The following is a 20,775-nucleotide window of genomic DNA, read 5'->3' as shown; positions in this document are numbered from 1 at the left end:
GGAATTCCAGAGGTTAAGAAGTGATTTAAACAATAAACACACAACTCTATGAAACTTCACCAGAAATGAAGTATGAAATACTGAGTATAAAATACAGTGTTACACTTAAATGCTTACCAAAGTAAATGAATTATACAGTATAGTACCCTCTGATATGTGTGGCTATTTTTTTTAAAATATACATTTATATATATGTACATAGGGTTTCTGTTTTTAATATCAGTTTACTGGAAAAATGTTTAAATTTCAATTTCAATTTGCCTGATCCATCTTGTGTCATTAAAAGTCGTGCAGGTTATAGCATAAATTGTGTTAAAAACAGGTATTAGGTATCCTGCTTAATGTCAAACCCAAAAAAAGTCTGTTTTTCTCCTTATGAACATGTTTTAGGCAAAGAAATATGTAGGGTTCCTTGTGTTTTAAATCACAATTTGCTAAGTGAACATTTAAATTTCCAGTAATCCTTCATGGCTGAGTTGTTGTCTCACTGTTTTTATTTTCATAACAAGATTTTTTTATATATTTATTTATTTTTTTGCATTTTGACAGTTTTGATGATTTTGATGATGTTGCCAGATATCCGATAATTATTGCATTTATATGATAGTTTCAGAGCCTATACTTTAGCAATATAGGGCAAATATAAGATAAACAAAGCAGTTGTCTCATTCAAATGGCCTCTGTATTTATTCTTTAGGTTACTGCAGTTCCATGCACATAAAATAGCTAATTTGGGTCAAAATGTGACGATTTTAAAGCAACAGTATGATAGTTATGCATTTCCCATCCGGCAACACTGATGACAACTGACCTGCAGTTAAAGGTGTATTGGAGGCGACTGACTGAGGTGACAAATAAGATTTTGTTAAGATTCATAAATCAGATGATGCAGAAGCATGAGAATTATAATTAGTTTTATTTTTTTCATTCATTCAGGTGCCAGTGGCCTTCCAGGTAAAAAATTCCAATTTGGTTCACCTCAACTCTCTTAATCACTACTCTTTAGTCCCAAACATCTCATCGTCCTCTAAGATATAACAAGTGAATCCCACACAGTTTACTTCAACTTTCTCAAAATATTCCCTAAATAAATGCACCCACTCAGAGACCCAAGAGGAACAAATCCAGGTTAAAAATGCCCATGCATGAAGTCAAAAGGCTTCATAAGACTTACAAAGGTTGAGGACTGTGTGATCTGGATGAGGCTGCCTGTCATTCACCGTAACCGTCTCACATGTCATTTAACGCCATAAAATAATGTGCAACAACCTTAAAATGCAGTGCAAGAAAAGCACCTGAAGTTCCATGCTAACTGTGTGCCAGTTTCTGTTTCATCTACAGTGTATTTGACAGCATCAGCTCTATCAGCATCAGATTTACTTAATTATACAAAACTATTACGTGATTAATACGTGGTGTCTACAGGAGAGCGGATCCTTATTTTATTAACCAGTATCAGTGATAAATCAGGTCTCTTATTCATTCTGCTGTTATGTAATCATGAATGAACAAGAACAGGCCTGACCGGGACGAATAATCTAATCTCACAGACATTAGATAAGACAGAGTCACAACCATAAAAGAAAACATTACAACCTGTACAGTAAGTCTATTTATATGCATTCATCTTTCCTCACATTAATGGTGGGCTACTATAACACAAATTTATTTAAAGTAAAAGAAAAAAACAACAACTCTCGATTAAACTCTGATCTGTTAATGAGATATTGAGGCCAGAGCCACGCGTTCATCTTTAAATCTTTAACTTCTACCCTCTCCGAGTTAACATGTATTGCATGTCGTTTGGGAACTTTGCCCTGTCCCACCACAACACTCTCCACTTTTCATATCTTCATTGCTCTCTCAAGGCTCAACAGTAGAGCCAAAACACACAGGGCAACTGACTCACAAGGAGAGAGGATGAAATACACGTTCCAAAAGAAAACCTCACCTCTTTCTCTTGTGACCGCTGCAAGCAAACAATCAGGACCTGCTCTTGTATCTGGTTGAAAACTTCACAGCAGGTTCAGTCTGGATTTATTTGTCGCTTTTTTTCAAAATTTTGGTGGAAGATTTTCTAAGGATCTTGGCCAAAGACGGAACTGGCGAAGGTGACTCTTCAGACAAAATATACATCGGAAGACAAAACTTGCATGGTTCTTCTAAAGGCTTCCTGGGATCTTAGCTGCAAACTCACCAAGGTAGATGCTCTCATCTTGACACCGATGCTATCTGAAAAACAGTGCTTGTATAGTAATATCTGACTTTGTGCAGAAATGACACGATTGTACATATTTTGTGCAATAATAATTGAAAAAATAGGATATCGTCTTAATATCATAACAAGGCTAGCACGCGGGAAAATACATGTTTTTAAATGTTGCACCTTGTTTCACAGCCATGGCGGAGAGAAGACATTTGAGCTACAATGTCCAGAGGGAGATCCTGGATGAAGAGGCAGTGGAGGAGATGGCCGAAAAGTCTGACACTAAGACATCTCTCTGTCAGAAGGTCAAAACGTCAATGAGGTAAACCCTCCTGCATTTGTATAATCTGCTGTGCATCATTGCTAAGCATCCAACAGTCACACTGAATCTATTCAGCATCATAAATGATCATTCAGACAAATCCTTCAAGATCTGTAATAATGATAATGATGCAGATGATTATTTATCTACATCACCGTGTAACACACTTCAATAACACTCACCTGGCAGCTCTAACTGAGCTTGAAGTGTGTTGTTCAACAAAACTCTAGCACTTCAGAAATATGCAATAGTCTTTCAATTGCAACATCTCGAGCAGTGTTCTACTTCGCAACAGGACAATCGATTGTAGGCGTTGGCTTGCTAGTGTTAATAATCACTGCTAACAAGCTGTGGCGTAGGGGTTAGCACTGTTAGCGCCTCACAGCAAGAACGGTCTGGGTTCAAACCTGCTTTCTGTGCTTGAGTTTGCATGATCTCCCTCTGCATTCTTGTTGGGTTAATTGGTGATTCTAAATTGAGGGTGAATGGTTGTTTGTCTCTCTGTGTGTGTGTTTGTCCTGTAATAACCTGGCGACTTCTCCGGGGTGAATCCCGCCTCTTGCCCAGTGTCAGCCGCAATAAGGCTTCAGCCCCCACGAGACTCTCTAGGGGATAAGTGGTTGCAGATAATAATTAATGAAAGAGATAAGCTGATAAGACACACGGTATTTTCTATCAGCTATCAGCTACTCCTCATCTAAGCCCATCCCGGCAACAGATGACTAACTTGGATGCACACAGATCAGGTAGTTCATCAGAGAATGAACTTGGGCCTTCTGAGGGTTTCCTGTGGTGTCTGTTGGGGGGGAATTTGGTTCCTATGGGTTGAGGGGAGGGGTCTCTGTGGATCATCCCACAGATACTTCATCAGTTTGGGATCTAGTGAATTTGGAGGCCAGGTCTACACATTGTGCTGTGAAGGAGGGTCATCACTATGGGGTGGGGCTGTCTGGTCTGGTCTACGTCGGTGCTACATGTCTAAGTAACAACCACATGAATCAATACCAGGCCTAAAATTTCTCAGCAGAACACTGAATTGTCACAAGATGGTCAATGCTATTAACTTCTCCTGTCAGGGGTTTTAATGTTGTGGCTGATCGGTGTAGACTCTCATGCTTGTAGTCATTTACACTGTAGAAATATGACAAAAACTACAAATACAGGGTAAAGGCAAAGACTGCAAGAAAGTACCCAAATGAAAGAATGAGGCATGGTGATCTCTTTAATGATTACCTAGAGGCTTTTTCTTAGAAAGTAGTTGAAGTTTAGTGGCAAATGTCTGACCCACTTATGTAGTGAAGGGTATGCTCCCAAAACATTAAACCAACATGTGACACACAGAGATAATAGAGAATTATGAACTCATTGGCAAATAAAATCTAGGCATTATAGTGAGGCAAGGCAACACAAATGCATTAACCAGGAATGGCTTGAAGATCAGGCTTCACATAGACTTTATATGTGTTCCCTTCCTCACATTCTGTCATTGTGCCACACATGCTCAGGTGTTCTGGTCCCAGGATGAAGAGTTGCTTCCTGAGTAGTGTTCCTGTTGTATCGTGGCTGCCTCGTTACTCCTTCAGAGACAACGCCCTGGGGGACCTGATCTCTGGGATGAGTGTGGGGATCATGCAGCTGCCGCAGGGTGAGATGGAGCCGCAAGATATGTGGGGTTGGTAGGGAAGGGAGCTGAAGGAAGATATGCAATACTATTGAAAGCGGTATTAGTCAGATAGTGGTTGGTGGTTTCACTGTACTCTAGGAAAACATGTTTTACCTCTTATCTCTGCAGGTATGGCATATGCCTTGCTGGCATCTGTTCCCGCCGTCTATGGACTATTCTCCTCCTTCTATCCGGTCCTCGTCTACTTCATCTTCGGCACATCTAAGCACATCTCAGTCGGTATGCTTTTTGTTATTTTCTTTACGTGGTCTCTGGGTCGTCAAACCACCATGAGGTGCATGGATAGTACATCTGATATCCAGAAAATGAACAACAATAGAAAAGTGAAACAAGGGAAACTGAACTTTGATGTTTTCTTGAAGATATTTAATCCGAGTAGCTGCTTCAGTTCTCAAAGACCTAAAACTCACATGACTCGGGTCAGTCAACAGCCAGATACTCAAGTGTAATTGGAGGAATCAGTTTTGTTTTCCTTTTCCAGTGAATGATGTTATTACTCTCCACCAATCATGTGGAGCCAAAGAAGCTACTTGGATAAAAACCAAAACATCTTCAAGAATCTCCACAAGTCAGGTTGCCCTTATTTGAGCTTTGTTTTTTTGTTTTTTTTTTGGATATCCCATGAGCCTGGATGACTGATAACCTTCGCAGAGACACTGATATCTATTTTCACGTTAATTCTAACAAGTTGTACGAAGTCTCCGGTGGCTCCAGAGGGAGCTGTATGAGAACTAATTACCTGGCGAAGCAGCAACAGCTGTGGCTGAGAATCGAGGCATCACATTAGCTGCTGCTAGCATAGTGCATCATGATGCATGAGCAAGGTTTTCAGATTTAGATGATTAGAAGCATAGACATGTATATAATATATGGTCTTCTGAAGGAAACAAGTCATATTTATTATCATAATTCATTTTATTTTTGTTATTTTTTATATGACTATCTATATAACATTTAACATCACTTCCATGCATGGTCAGAGATATATGAAGAAAAGTGTCCGGTTAGAAGTTTTCATCATAACATGCATAAATATGCAATTATTTGTCTTTGCAAAAGTTTAATTAGTACTTTCTATATTTACATTCTACATATTACTTTCTATGATTCTGCATCACTCTTGTGTAAGATGCCTGTTGTCTTCGGGATCGGGATTGTCTTCCAAGTTATGCAACACAAATCCTTAAAATGAGAAGAATCAGAGGACAAACAGTATCTAACTCCACAAAGCAAACAACAACATTTGCAAGAGAGTCAATGACAATCAAAACACATTTTGAGTGAAAGAAGGTCTTACATTTTCTTTTTATTCTTCAAGGAATTTAAACATCATTGAGCTTAATTAATAGTGACATTCTCTCTGGTAATGTGAGTTGTATATCTGACTGGATCCTTGTATTGCTAGATGTAGATGTTGCACCTGCTTCTTAAGAACGAAAAAAAAAAGAAGGTCATAATGTGAAGTTCTTGGGATTTGTGTATAAATTAATTGGGGGAGTTGTGGCTACGGTGGCTGATTGGGGACTAAAAGGTCAAAGGCTGAGGTTCCTTGAGCACAGACTTAGCCCACATTGCCTGCAGCCAGCTACGTCAAATGTACACACTGCAGTATGAACAAATGGATGGGTTAAACACAAAGAATATCCCCATGAGTGGTCAATAAAGCAAATAAAATAATAGGTTAAAGGTTTTAACATATTCGTGTAAGACAGAATCAGGCAGGTAATGTAGGTATTCGTATTAGTGGTGGTATAAATGCTTATGTCTGTGTTTCCTTGTCCTCAGGAACATACGCCGTGATGAGCGTGATGATAGGAGGAGTGACTGAGCGATTGGCCCCAGACTCAAACTTTATGTCATGGGACAACGTAACAAACAGCAGCGTAGTTGACATAAATCTACGTGATGCAGAGAGGGTCAGAGTGGCTGTGGCTGTCACCTTTCTATCTGGAATATTTCAGGTAAATGTCTAAAATATTTTGATATTTCAGTCCCAAAGTGAGATGTTTTGGAGATATTGACATCTGGTCAGACAACAGCACCACTGACAGGCACCAACAGCAATTAATACAGTAAAACAAACAGTAAGAACAAAAGCCTTAACCTTTATAGAATCAATGTTAAGATGCTAATGGCCACTTTGAAAATTTAATGCTGTTGTTTTATCTCATATTATTTTAGTCTAGCTCGGTAGTCAGACTCAATTATTATGACAGTATGAATCTGATAACACACCACTGGGATTTCATTGTGGGGCAATTGATATAGGGCAGAATCAGTTCATAGTGGAGCACTTCCAAAGGCTAGTTATCCCCCAGACCAGACTAAACAAGCTGCATGAAAAAATGTTGCCCTTTTGGTTTAACCAGTTCAGCAAAGTCTAAATATTACGGTAACACAGGTGTTGCGTATAGAAGTATTTCCTTGTGCAGATGTGACGCAACAGCTTCTTCGTCGCAAGCCTGTTCATTGAACACAACTCTTAAAGTATCAACTTGATTTCCTTTGAATCTCTTTGCATGTGCAGATTCTGCTCGGCCTGGTCCAGTTTGGTTTCGTGGTGACCTACCTGTCCGACCCGCTGGTCCGAGGTTACACCACAGGAGCGGCCATCCACGTCATCGTGTCCCAGCTCAAATACACCTTTGGCATCAACCCGAAGAGGCACAGTGGACCTCTCGCCCTGATATATGTAAGAAAGAGCACAGACTGTCATCACCGACAGGCCTTTTTTATCCCAATGTGCTGGCGACGGCCATGGTGGATGGGCGTCATGTCTTTGTGTTTAAGGGGAACAGAAGGGGGTGAGACTACATTTTAGATCTGGAGTGGATTGTGTAATAGCCACTTGTTTATTTCTATCACTTTATTAGGACTCTATATGCACACAATATGTGTGCAATTAATATTTTGAAAGCTACAATATCCATTCCTTTTATTCTTTAATCTTGTATCGTATCGTATCGTATCGCTAGCATAGCATCGTATCGTATCGTATCGTATCGTATTGTATTGTACTGTACTAAACCGTATCATATCGGATTGGATCGGATTGTACTGTGCCGAAATGTATCATATTGCATCGTATTGTATCAACCATGAATTGTTGTTTTCTCATGTTAGTTCACTTATTATACGTTGATGTTAGCCCCAAAATAGGTAATGATCCGGTCATTAATTTGTATTTAAAATGATAATGTATAAAATCTAAAATTACTTGTCATTGTATAAAAGTCCAAAACCCCAAGGAACTGGAATCATTTGACATTCAGCTGCATACGTCATGGACGTTTACAAGTGAAATCTTTCAAATATGTTTTTGCATTTTAGACCTATTCAAGAGTCCTGGAACATGTTAACTGTTAACCCTCACCCTAGTTGATACTTCTTACATCGATGCATGTGAAAATACCACAACAAAGAAACTTATTTATGAGCTTAAGTTCATTTAGACCATAATTAAACAATCCTCTCCTTCTTCTTCCAGACTGTGCTGGAGCTGTGCTATCTCATTCCAGATACAAACACTGGCACTCTTGTGGTGAGCGTCGTCGCCATCGTTGGCCTCATCGCCGCAAAGGAGCTCAATACGTACCTGGGTAAAAAACTACCTGTTCCTATACCCGTGGAACTGATTGCTGTGAGTACACATGCACGCACCCAGTATGTACACATATAATGTACTCTATGGCATTCCGCACATTTGTTATTATGTGCTCCTCCAGGTCATTATAGCGACAGTAGTCTCTTGGCAAGTTAAGTTGGAGGAGACCTACGGAGTGGATGTGGTGGGAGTGATTCCCTCAGGGTGAGAAACCCACACAATAATACAGGGTTTGTTTGTGTCAGAATATGATCTTGATCTGTGTAGTTCTGCCTTGGTCTTTCTGTTCTGTTTTTCTTGCACGACTTTGAGTTTTTTAATTACATTTTTTCCTTATATCAGTCTTTCTGTTTAATTTATGTTGTCTACTTCCTGTTTTAACTTGTAAGGATCCTTGTACCTGTGTCTTTTTGTTTGTCTTTGTGTTTTCCTGCATGTGTAATTGTTAATCTCCTCTGTGTGTATATAGTCCTCTTTCTTCCTTGTACTTGGGCCTCATTCAGACCTTGCATAACATTTGTCCATAACAATCTGACCAACTTAAAATACAGGTGTGAAAACACCAAGGACACATTGAGGATGAATTTGAGCCCTCACCAATTCACCCAAAGAGTCTTTGGGTTGTGGGAGGAAGCTGGAGTACCTGGAGACAACACATGCAGATAGATTCACACCTAAAACCTTCTTGCTATGAGGCTACCCACCAACAGTGCTAGCCACCAACCAATTATATGCGCCCCAAATAACGTTGGTGTCCAGTTGCATATGAAGCATGGAACTGAGACCGGATCAGATTGAAGTGCCGGTTGTGGATGCATGTTTTAATGCCATGTGTAAACACAGGTACTTAAAACTTGACATGTATGTGATAGGGCTGCCTGGGTAGACTCTACTTTCTGTGGAAGCTCAGCTCATGAGGGGGAGTAGGACCAGCAAAAAAGACATCAGTAGGATCAACCCTAACCCTAACCCTAACCCTACACCAAACATCACAGGGGCAGAGGAGATCATTCTCCAGCAGACTGATTCTACTAAGCTTCTTTGACCAAACAGTTTCCCTTGTGGATCATTAAAGTCTGTTTAAGTCTAAGAAAGCTGTTAATGCAAGATCTGAACGGGGACTTTGTCAGCTCCTCTTTTTATATCCAGTGGAGCTTGACTGTTGGGCTCTATCTGGATTTATGCTGCTTTGATTCTGCAGTTTCATTAACTTTAACGTGTCCTTGTTTTGGGTTCTTCCCCTTTCTTGCAGAATATATCAGACAGTCTGTAAAGGCTCGTGTGCTCTTTTTTTTGTTCCTGTATTATCAGTCTCCAGCCACCTGTTCTCCCGACTTTCTCGCTGTTTAGCGAGGTGATCGGAGACGCCTTCGCCCTGTCTGTGGTTGGCTATGGCATCGCCATCTCTCTGGGACGAATCTTCGCCCTCAAGTATGGATACAAGGTGGACAGTAACCAGGTAGGAAGGCGGGCGAATGGGCATGAGGATGAACTGAGGTTTTTTGTGTGCTGTATGTAAACAATGCGATTCACGGTCTGCAGGAGCTGATCGCCCTGGGTTTGAGTAACTCAGTTGGAGGACTCTTCCAGTGTTTTGCTGTCAGCTGCTCCATGTCTCGCAGCTTGGTCCAGGAGAGCACAGGAGGGAAGACTCAGGTTAGTATGGAAAAAAACAACAGAAAAGACAACAAAAAAAAGTAGACAGGTATGATCTGTTGAGATGAAAATATCTTCCCTAGGTGAGCCTGGGTCAAACTTGCACCACATGAATATTTAATAAAACAACATAAAACTGATGAAATGTGGAGGCAAGACAGTAAAAAAACAAATGCATCTGCTTTTTTTTTTTCTTTTTTTTTTTTGGTTCAACTTTATGTTGCCATTAATTAGACCAATAAATCCACTAAAATGAAATTTGTTAAATTACAAAGCAGTAATAATTGTTTTCTTTAATTGGTTTGGATTATATCTCCTCATTCCTCCTGTCTCCCATTCAATTGCATTTGGAAACAGAGCTGATTGCTTTTAATCCATTACCAGTTTTAAACTTAATGGCTTGTTCTTCTCATTAGTATTTTTTATATCCCAGCCCTTCTCTCTGCCTGGAGCTACAAACGAGTGAAATCTTAAAGGTTAAACGCGGAGAATAAACGTTGTCATTAAAAAAAAAAAAAAAAAAAAAGTACTTTAAGAATCGATTTTCGCTCACATCAGTGGACACAGATTTGTTCAAAGGCTAAACTGATATAGCCTGACACTAGCATGAATCAGCTGAGAGGAAATGAGAGGAAAGACTTTAACTGACGTTGACCCGACTGCTCTTATAATCATGCGTCAGTTCATAGTAACAACCCCCACATCATTTTCTTGAACTCTCTTCCTCTGATCTCTTTTTCTCCCTCCTGATTTCCATTCATCCCATGTCTGTCCTCGCTCTCTCTTCACTGCAGGTTGCTGGGGCTCTGTCGGCGCTAGTTATCCTTATCATCACGCTGTGGATTGGACGTCTCTTTGAAGATCTGCCCAAGGTACTGTGTGCGTGTCTGTGTCAGTGTGGGTGTGTGTGATGGGAGCAAGCATAAAGCACAAGTATGAAATTGTTTGCAAAATGATGAATGAATTATAAAGCTTCCTCAACGCTCGGTTAAAGTGAATACTATAGCAAATTGCCTTCAACGACGTGCCATTAGCCTCGAGCACCTTCATGTTTCAAAACAGTTTGCCCCATTTTGCAGGCTGTGCTGGCGGCCATCATCTTCGTCAACCTCCACGGCATGATGAAGCAATTTATGGACATCCGTGCTCTGTGGAAGAGCAACAAAATAGACATGGTGAGTCTTCTAAAGTACACAAGGAAGTAGATTTATCAACGTTACCAACAGGTTCTTCACTTTCTGGGTTCCCCTCGGATTATTTCAGTTTACATGACTTGTAGCATGTTTCTGTATTTGCTTGGTGTTGTGAGGTTTTTGCTAGCATGGCTAACGCAGCATTTGGATTTCATTATGAGCGCTGTTTCAGCTAATCAGGAGAAAAAAACACCTCAGTTTGGTGGTCCTACAATCAATTTAGAGCCATTTTGTTGTGAAGAAGGCGCTCGTAAAATGCAACTACATGAAAATTGTTTGCCCGGGAGTTTGGTCTGCCTTCCACGGTAGCATCTCTTACCATTTTCTCCGTCTCTGTCTCTATCTCCAGGTGATCTGGGTGGTCACCTTCATCCTGACCGTGCTACTGAACCCCGACCTGGGACTGGCTGCTGCCATCGCTTTCTCCATGCTCACTGTCATCTTCAGGACGCAGCTGTAAGAATACTTTCTGATGTTGAGCTAAATCCACCTAACAAACTGTAATATATGTACAACTATGTGAGCATGCAAGCCTGCACTTGTAACATATTTTACACTGCTCTCAATCACTACACCCAACAATGGACTTAATCCTCATTCCTCAGTTCATTTCTAAACTAATTCTTACTAATTCTGTTCTTTTGTGTGTGTTTCAGGCCTAAATACTCCCTGTTAGGGAAGCTTCATGAAACAGACATTTACATGCCACTGGAGGACTACGGTCAAGTATGTATATGTAGTATAGATACCTTATAAACCTGAAAGCATCTTTAAAAATGCGTATTAGTCCAAAGACTGACAGAGCAATTTCAAATTCACTGTTGTTTTGTACAAACACCATCGTCTTCGCTTTCTATTGTAATGTTCGGCTTCCAAGAGTAACTGATAACGAATCCCTGGACACATCTGGAACTAATGAACAGCATACGTCACTGAACAGTTATTACAACGACTCCACAAAGGCAACTAATTCCTTAGTGATCTGCAATTAAGAACAAATGAACGCATTTTATGCAGGTGTCTGAAGATCGTTTGTTCCAGTGTTACTTTAATCTTGAGCTAGGGCCTTTTTTGTGATGGTGATATTATGTTTTTGTTTTTGTTTTTTGACTAAGGGAAATTGATTTATTAACTATTTCACTGATTTTAGGTGAAGCAGGTGCCGGGGGTTTTGATCTTTCGTTCCTCTGCCACCCTCTACTTTGCCAATGCTGAAATGTACCAAGAGGCCCTGGGAGAGAAGGTGAGGACACACACACACACACAGACACACACACACACACACACACACACACACACACACACACACACACACACACACACACACACACGCACACACACACAGACACACACACACACACCAACACACAAACTTATGTTTCTATCTGTGTGAGGATCTTGATAGATATGATGCATTTGCTGGACTTTTACCCTAAACATAGCTCTTCAGTTACATAAAAACCAAAACAAACAAAACGTATTTGTGGTGGAATTGCTCGAACAAATCAAGACAGAATCCTTTTAAAGTATGGTATGTGCTTCTAGCCTGGACAGCCTGACTTCCCCCACTCCTTTTATCTCCAGAAAAATTATCTCACAACATTAGTGTTTGGCAAGAGTTTTAGCCTAAGACTAAATTAAAAACAAGGACTGGAACTCTGTCTTAACCCTCATGTGAGGACCAACCAAAATATTCCCACAATCTTAGAAAAATTACCCCTCACTAGAGTTTACATACACACCCACCAGCCACAACATTATGACCGGAAAAAGTGAATAACACTGACCATCTTGTGGCAATTAAGTGTCCTGCTGGGAACCTTTTAAACTTGGCATTCATGTGGATGTTACTCCCCACCCTACAGCAATGACACTCCAGCAGAATGCAGTCAGACACAGACACAAACGCTGTGGGAACAACTAAAACAGCACAAGGCATGGCCCATTCTCAGATGAGTCACAACTGTTTCTGAGACACCATATGACGCCCTCAGAAGGGGGTCATAATGTTATGCCTGACCGGTGTAAATTAGGATACAAGCTCTTACCTTAATCCTAAAACCAAGTCTTTTATCTCTCACACAGTTCTGACAACAAAATGCAAAATGCACTCACACTCCCTCACTCTCAAGTTTGCAAGGAAAACAAACAGCACTATGATGTCTATTAACGCATTGATGCCCCCCCCCCCCCCCCCAAAAAAAAATAATAAATAAAAAAAAAAACAGTATCAGATCTACCAACACTCCATGATGGACGCACCAGCTCAGATTCAAAGGATACATTCAGATAGATACGACCAGATCTGCACAAACACACGGAGGGGGAAAAAAAAAGGAAACTCCAGCAACAATCCATCTTGTCACATTTTCCATGCAATTAACTCCTCTCTTACAACCATCATTTCTGACACATTAATAACTGACCCCACTCCTCACCGATTCACACATCACGGCCGTGACAGACATTGTTCAAAGATGTCATCCCACTGTTTTCCCTTCTGCTTTCTTCTTCACTTGCTTTTGTTTAAACCCCCCTCCACCAACACCACCACCTCTCCTTCCTCACTCTTTTCTTCCTATTCCTCCTCCTCCTCCTCCTCCTCCTCCTCCTCTTCTCCTGTCACGTCTCCTTGGGGTAAATGGGAAGACAGATCGAGAGATGGCGGAATAAAAAAAGAGAGAGAGAGAGAGAGAGATGACAAAAGACGGGGAGAGGAGGAGAAGCCGAGACTGAATGAGAGAAGGGGGGGATAATGGAACGTCTCATTCGTTATGATGTCAGCATGTCAAAGCCAAGGGGTCGCTCTTTTCTTCCTTATCTTTGATGCACAAATAAGCTTTTCACCAAACAGTCTGACGACACTTTTTTTGGGGGGGGGTTAAGGTTTCTGTTCCACCGGCGTCGAACAGTGGAAGGTGCTGGGGACATTTAGGACTGTTTACTGCTCGTTCTCACCAGCTGTAACTGACTGGTTTGTGTGAGGACATGATAAGTGCTGTAGCTGCAGCGACTAATGATTTAGCAAAAACATTTTCATAGTAATTGCTATCGATTCTGTTGTGAAGTCGTAGGACGGCTTAAACAGCCGTAATTAAATTCTGATACGCTCTGGCAACTTGAAGGCAGACATTTTATTCATTAGAGGAAAAAAAAAATCAACAAGTATGATCTCAATGGATGATGACACGTTTATTTTTTTCTAGCCGTGTCCATTTCCTCCTATTAGTTACATCAGAACACAAACGCCTAGTCCATTGTCACAAAGTAAATGTTATTTACTTCTCCTGTCAGTGGTCATAATGTTGTGGCTATTTTTCCTTGTCCTCTTAACTGGATACTAGCTGATGTAAAAACATGATAGTGGGAATTTCAGATTCATTCTAACAAAAGTGGTTGAGGTTCAAAACCTCATCAAATTTTATAATTGAAACTTATTAACTTTTCTACCTGAATTCTATCAATAGTAACAAGCTACAACTTTGCTAATTAGCAAGTACTCAATTGAGGACATTGGAACTTCATTATTTGCAACCCTGCTTTTGCACAGCCATGTTCAGACATGAAAATTAACATATTTTGTTACATATGGTTATTATGACATTGAGTGAAATAATCCACACATGAGGACATATTTCCAAAAACGACTTCCTGTTCAAAGACGATGCTTAGTTTTTATGGTTCTTAGGTCCTACTAACCCCAAATAAAGACAAATTAAAAAATGCATGGCAAAGTAAGTTAGTAAGTAAAGTTCAGGTCTCAGGAGGTTAAAGATCACCCCGTAAAGAAATCTCTGTGTGGGTTTGAATAACTCAGACTGAAAAGACTTTAAATTCATCCGTGCACCTTACAAAGTCGGGATTCTTGCAGCCCCGTCCACAACGGTGTGTACTGTACAGCCAGAACAGCTACAGCACGTGACCTTTTGTTTTAAGATACCCACAAAAGATTTGTCATGCATAAGACTGTCTTCTAGAGTCTGTGCTTTAGCATCAAACTTGTGAAGTCAAAGCTGCTTTAATAAGAAAAAAATAAATAAAAAAGAGAGAGAGACGGAGTTAATGGATAGCTAAAGGCAGTTAGTGGCACCAGTTTCTGGTTCTTACCAAAACCAGTCAAACAAGTTTGTGATGGGTTTTACCCAGGGAGTTTCCGGTTGTAATTTCCCGCCAGTCTCTTTCTCTGAAGAAGCTGCTCAGATGACCTGCGAAACGTTTTCAAGAAACTCTACAAGTCCAGTTGCCTTTTTTAAAAAAAAAAACAACACATTTTTAATTACCATGACCTGGATGACTGAGAACCTTCACAGACATATTTATATCCCTGAGTCTTAAGTTCACTTATTTGGTATTGATAAATACTCTCTTGTTGGTGGGGGATTAACTTATGGAGCCATCTTCAGGGTTAAGGCCATTAGATGAACTCTTTGTTCGCTTTATTCTTTCTGCCCCAAAGGTGGGCTTGGGGCATATATATTTTATACTGTTTGTTAAGGTTCTCAGTCATGCAGGTCATCGTACATTCAAAAAAGAGGGCGGCTGCGGTCGATATTTGTTTTATGGCCACTGGACTGGGCGAGAATATGACTGCTAATAAACTCCCAGCGCTACCAATATCATAAAGACTTGTGTCAGACAGATTAACAGTGAGAATAATTAAATGAAATGCGTTTAACTGCTACTGATGATACTCAAACTTGAGACAAGAAAGACGTGTGTGTGTGTGTATTAATTAAGTACAAGATGGTTTCACTAAAAACTTGATGCAGCTATTTGCAAACACTAAAGAGTGAAGCTCTGTTCTGTCTCTTGTCACGTCACCTTTTCTGTCTGGTCGATTCATCTTATGCCGTGCTTGCACGGTCCTTCTGCTGTTTTCATTACTTTTTTGTGCCGGTTGGTTGTGTCCTGTACACCTGCAGCTTGTCTCCATGTTTGTTCCCTCCGTACGCCTAAAGTTTCCAGAATCGCTCTGAATCCTAATTGTTAACAAAACTATGGAGCCGCTAGTCAATTTTAGGAGAACATGTGTCCCAAACCCCCCATGATGCACTATAAAGATCCTTTTATGAAATCATTCTCATTTTTCACTGTAACATCTTATTTTTCTATTACTGTATGTAATATTAAACCTATCTGTCTGTCTTCATGTAACCATTTTTAGTCTGGCATTGACATTACAAAGTGCCTGGCCGCAAAGAAGAAGCTAGAGGCCAAAAGAAAGAGGCATGAGAAGAAAATTGCCAAGAAAGCCAAGAAGGAACTCAAGAAGAATGGAGGAGTCATGGTGAGGAAGACGGTTCACACATTCTACTTTCTGGCTCCTGTAGCTGCTTTGCTTTTTGATTAACCGTCCAGTGTTTCCTCCTTCCCAGGACGTGGAGCCAAATAAGACTGAGGACGTCGCCGTCATTGAGATGGATGACGAGCCCGACCCCTCGCTCCCGAGATTCATCGTGCTCGACCTCTCGCCCGTCAACTTCCTGGATACTGTGGGAGTGAAGACGCTACGAAATGTACGAACACGGAAAACATCTTTACACACACACACACTATCGTTTTTAATAAAGAGGCGACCAGTTGACTTGATAGTTCCAAAAACGTCCACATTTTATTCTAACTGAACAGATTCCTACATCCATTCATCCTCCCTGGTCTCTTTTCTTGCCCTTTAGCTCCTCGAGCTTTCAGTTAGTGTAAATTGAGTTGCCTGGCTAATTAAATGATCCTCAATCTGACCTTTGTTCTGTGCTTCTGTGGCTGTTTCAGATTCGGAAAGACTATGGAGAAATTGGCATAGAGGTGGTTCTCGCTGGTTGCCAAAGTAAGTCCAGCTGTACCAGAACAGAATAGTATTAACACTTTAGACCAATGAAAATGAGGATTTCAATAGATTAGATTTATTTTTGTGTGTGTTTGAACTGTGTTTTCTTACATTTACAGTCCAAATATATTTTCTGCACACATGTGGATGTACTTGTACGCATTCCAGACCCACCCGCCACACACAATTTGAGTTCTTTGAATAACACTGGAGGTTGTTTTAGCAGATGTAGCAGAGCTTCTGGTAAGGATACATTTTCCAGAGGATGTGCGGCATGATATACAATCATGGGTCAAGAGAAGATCGTAATTAGCATATAGAAATAAAAAGAAAAAAATAATAATACGACTGAAATCAGTTGTGTTTTTACAGTTTTTACATTGGTCCACAAATGTAGGTCTTACTCACTGGATGGGGAACAAATGTCACTCCCCAAAGGGAAAAAAAAATCTTACAACTACAGTGCTGGGAGCCATCCAGTTTATTTCAGAGGCTCCGCAGCTCTAATTAGTCCGTGGTGGGTTTAAAGCATGTAATTGTGAATGTTTGGATTCATAAGAGAGTTTTTATATAGCCAGGAATTATATCCATGTTAATTTAACACACGGACATCCCTCTCACCACTTCCGTCTCTGCTTTCTTATATCTTTCCCCCCAACTCTACCACTTTACTTGCATCTTATTTTATGTCTTTCTTCTTCTGCACACAGTGTCTGGTACTGTCATAACGCCTGTCTCCCTCTCTGCAGGTGGTGTAGTGGACAACCTGCAGACTGGAGGTTTCTTTAACGACAAAGTGACCAAGTCCTGCCTCTTCGTCAGCGTCCACGACGCCGTCCTACACTGCCAGTCTGCCATAGTGCAGAGACAAAAGGTGATAAACTCCACGCATCAAAATACAGTTTGACGTAAAAACAGACTTAACAAAATTAAGCATTTTTCCACTCTGCACTTGAAATTTTTTACTTCTAGAGCTCTTTTATGTTCTGGCTGCTCTCTGTTGTTGCAATAAGGAGCTCTGAGCTGCACTGTGCAGCTCTTCTGACACCTAAAAAGTTCGACTTCTACCATTTATTGGTGCATATAAAATTCTGAAAGGACAGTTTGACATTTCCTACGCTTATTACCGTTCCTCCTCAGAGTCAGAGGAGACGATCAATACTAGGATCTTTCATTAAATGCGAAGCTGGAGCCAGGAGATGGTTAGCTTAGTAGGCTAGTAGCAAGACTTGAAATACAATGCAGGACAAACCTCAAGGTGCATAATACGCCCTAAAAACGACAACTTGGTCTTCCTTTACGTCATCATTAACATTAGTCACTAATATCCTCTCTTTAACCTTCTCAGACATGAGCTGTTGTTTACTATGCATTTGTAATTTCTCCATTTCTCTTTATTCGGGATTAGTAGGACCTAAGAACTATATAAACTAAGCATCATCTTTGAACAGGAAGTAGTTTTTGGGGAAAAAAAATGATGTCCTTGTGTGTGGACACCGGGGCTATTTCATAAAATAATATTAATTTAAATATTATATCAATATTATAATAAAGTCACCAATATGTAACAAAACAAAACATAAAACTGTTAGTACCTGAACATTGCTGTGCAAAGACAGAAAAATAAAAAAATGAAATCCCAACATTCTCAACGGACTACTAAAACGTAACGTCCCCATATGAGGACGCAGGGTCTCAGGACGTTAAACACACTAAGAGTATTTGTCCGACTCATATATTCGCTTTGCTATCCAAGACAAAATACTTTAAATGTTAAACGTAATCTCTGTGAACGTGTAATTGCTTCATGTATTCCTGCATAAAACGAATGCAGCAGCAGCGTCTGGTATGCGTTACAGACGCCTAGTGATCATTTTCACTGGCTACGTTTACACAGTAGTTAACATGTCTGATCAGAGATTCCAATTCAACCGCTTTAAAAAATAATCTGATAAGACACACATGTTTAAATGCCACAAAACCAAATCAGTCGCACTTCCTTGACATTGGTTATGCAGCTGTGAAGCATCAGGTCAGCCGGAAATATAAATTAATATTATTAAAACTGACAAATTTACACATATGAAGATGGCCTACACCAGGGGTGTCAAATATACAGTCCGCGGACCTAAAATTGTCCTGCCATAAGGTCCAATCTGGCCTGTGGGATAAATTCGCCAAGTGTAAAAGTGACTATTATTCCTAATTTGTCCACTAGAGGTCAGACTGTTTCATTCAGAATTGCGGACATAAAACACTTAAGTGCAGAATTTGCATTTAATCTTCTTAAAAATTTTCATAATGTACTTATTTGCACTAAAGCAATGAAGCCGTTGTTATTTGCAGGTTATTAAGCTCATATGTTACTAGTCTCGACCCCTTGAGATCAAATTGGAGCTGCACGTGATCGCCCCCGAGCTTAAATGAGTTTGACACCCCTGACCTACACGAACACATGGTTTCAATAGCACTGACCATATTGATTCCGGCTTTGTTGCCCTTTTCAGATGCACACACACAAAAAAACACACTAATATTTGCCTATTACATAAATTATCTGAGGTTCACATGACCCCTCTCGACATTCCTTGAAGACTGAACACTGAACATTCCTTCTAAATAAGGCATTATTATTCACTATGTCTATTTATAACTGCTCAGACAGTCATATGCATGAGGAGTTTATCACATCTACGGGAAGTAAACATCATTTTCATAATTGTGGTGACCCACCTCATTCATAACTGGAGCCTTGCTACCGAATGACTGCGTTCACTTTGCAGCCTGCGGAGTGGAAATGATGCATAAAGCTGCTCTTAATGGGCATTAATTAATACGTAGCCTCTGGAAAGGTTCATTGATCATTTTCTCTGGACAGATAGCGTGACACGGACGGAAAATTGATTGCACACACTGACACGGTTGAAGGTTTTTGGTTCAACACACAGTTCGGGCGTTTAAGCGCACGGCATCCTGGAGGCAAATCACTCTCCCACTGCCTACACTCGTGGCAGCGTGTGGGTCCGTGTACGTGGCTAATCTCATTCATGCACCTGCGCTTTTTGCATGCACATCCGCGTATTATCCACAGCACGCCTTTGTTCCCACTTGTTCTGTTTTAGCATTTAGTTGTGTCCTCAATGCTTTGGCTCCCGCTGAAAAACTCTAACAAAGAACAAAGACTGATCGCTGCAGGAGATACAGTTTAAAGGTTTTTGTTCTTCGGTGAAATGGGGAAATAGACGAGCACGGGATTAGTCAGGCGAACGTGCCGCAGGCATGTTCACATTTATATATATTTATTAATATATATATGACACATTCTTCAGGAATATTTTTCTCATGAAGGTTTGCATGAGGGCGAGAGAAGCGTCTCTGCGGTGGTGATGTGAGAAGGAAGATGTTGGTCTGGAATTCTATCTGCAGTTCTGCGTTCACTTCATTTCAAATCTATTAGCTAAACTCGTCACCTCAAGTAATATTCACCAGGATAAATTAAATTCTGTGGTATTTCAGCAAATAGATGCGGAAAGCAAGCAGAGCATAAAGTTCTTAGAATGCATTAAATAATTAGTAACAATTTGTATCAGATTATTATTATTTCTGAGATTGTTTCATGCTGAGCTACAGTTTAAGGCAGCATGTTAGCAGTCCTGTTCCACGTCTGAGACTGAATATCAGGGATATATTTTTATAAAAAAAATCACTTGCCTGTCACAGTCCAACAGTCTTAATAGTTCTGCGTCTTATTGTGTTTTAGCCTCCATCTCATCTCGTCTTTCTGCTTCACAGGACACCCTAGCGACATATTTCTGAGTCCTGAAAGGAGACCCGAGACCCCCACAGACCCCTTCCCTGTCAGCGAGGAGGACTTCCACCAGTGAGCTTCGGATAATGCAGCAATGTACACCGTGTGTATGGATGTAGATATGCACGACCATGTGTTGTCGTCCTGATTGCGTGACTTGTATAAATTAAAACGTGAACAAAAGAAAAAATGGTGTTTGATAAGGCTGCACCTTTCTGATCAGTGCTAGATTCAGTGTTTTAGTTTGAGCTGTTATCGTCAGTGTGGATGCAGTATGTGTACATTACTGTAGACTAAGCTATGTGTATTTATATATATGCTGTGTATTAATTATAACTTATAGACCAAAAATCAACCATTCTATCAAATAAATGAAAAGATGACTTGATACAGTTTTCAGTTTAAATGCTTGTCCTGCATAAGGTTGCCAGGGGCTTGTTCTTATCCCATACCTGGCACTGGTGAAAAGGTCGTCTAA

General features: G+C 40.4%; 1 protein-coding gene across 1 annotated transcript; it reads left to right on the top strand.

The window, feature by feature from the left end:
• The first annotated feature begins 1,644 nt into the window (after window positions 1-1,644).
• On the top strand, window positions 1,645-20,685 carry slc26a6 (solute carrier family 26 member 6). The gene is made up of 20 exons (XM_047598271.1): window positions 1,645-2,201; window positions 2,399-2,528; window positions 4,034-4,173; window positions 4,321-4,431; window positions 5,998-6,173; window positions 6,740-6,904; window positions 7,700-7,852; window positions 7,938-8,020; window positions 9,128-9,275; window positions 9,359-9,472; window positions 10,267-10,344; window positions 10,552-10,647; window positions 11,015-11,121; window positions 11,322-11,391; window positions 11,816-11,908; window positions 15,830-15,952; window positions 16,041-16,181; window positions 16,435-16,489; window positions 17,239-17,363; window positions 20,282-20,685. The coding sequence occupies exons 2-20, from the start codon at window positions 2,401-2,403 to the stop codon at window positions 20,303-20,305; spliced, it is 2,130 nt and encodes a 709-aa protein (XP_047454227.1). The 5' UTR covers window positions 1,645-2,201; window positions 2,399-2,400; the 3' UTR covers window positions 20,306-20,685.
• The last annotated feature ends 90 nt before the right edge of the window (window positions 20,686-20,775 follow it).

The sequence above is a fragment of the Mugil cephalus genome, chromosome 1 (assembly GCF_022458985.1).
Source record: "Mugil cephalus isolate CIBA_MC_2020 chromosome 1, CIBA_Mcephalus_1.1, whole genome shotgun sequence".
In the NCBI taxonomy this organism is placed as follows: domain Eukaryota; kingdom Metazoa; phylum Chordata; class Actinopteri; order Mugiliformes; family Mugilidae; genus Mugil; species Mugil cephalus.
Note: the sequence above shows the minus strand (reverse complement) of the source record. Positions and strands in the feature narration are given on the sequence as shown.

Coding starts and splice junctions, on each gene's coding strand:
- slc26a6 (XM_047598271.1), top strand. CDS start 2,401: ATGGCGGAGAGAAGACATTTGAGCTACAATGTCCAGAGGGAGATCCTG. Junction 2,529..4,033: donor AAGGTCAAAACGTCAATGAG/GTAAACCCTCCT, acceptor ACACATGCTCAG/GTGTTCTGGTCCCAGGATGA. Junction 10,648..11,014: donor AGAGCAACAAAATAGACATG/GTGAGTCTTCTA, acceptor CTCTATCTCCAG/GTGATCTGGGTGGTCACCTT.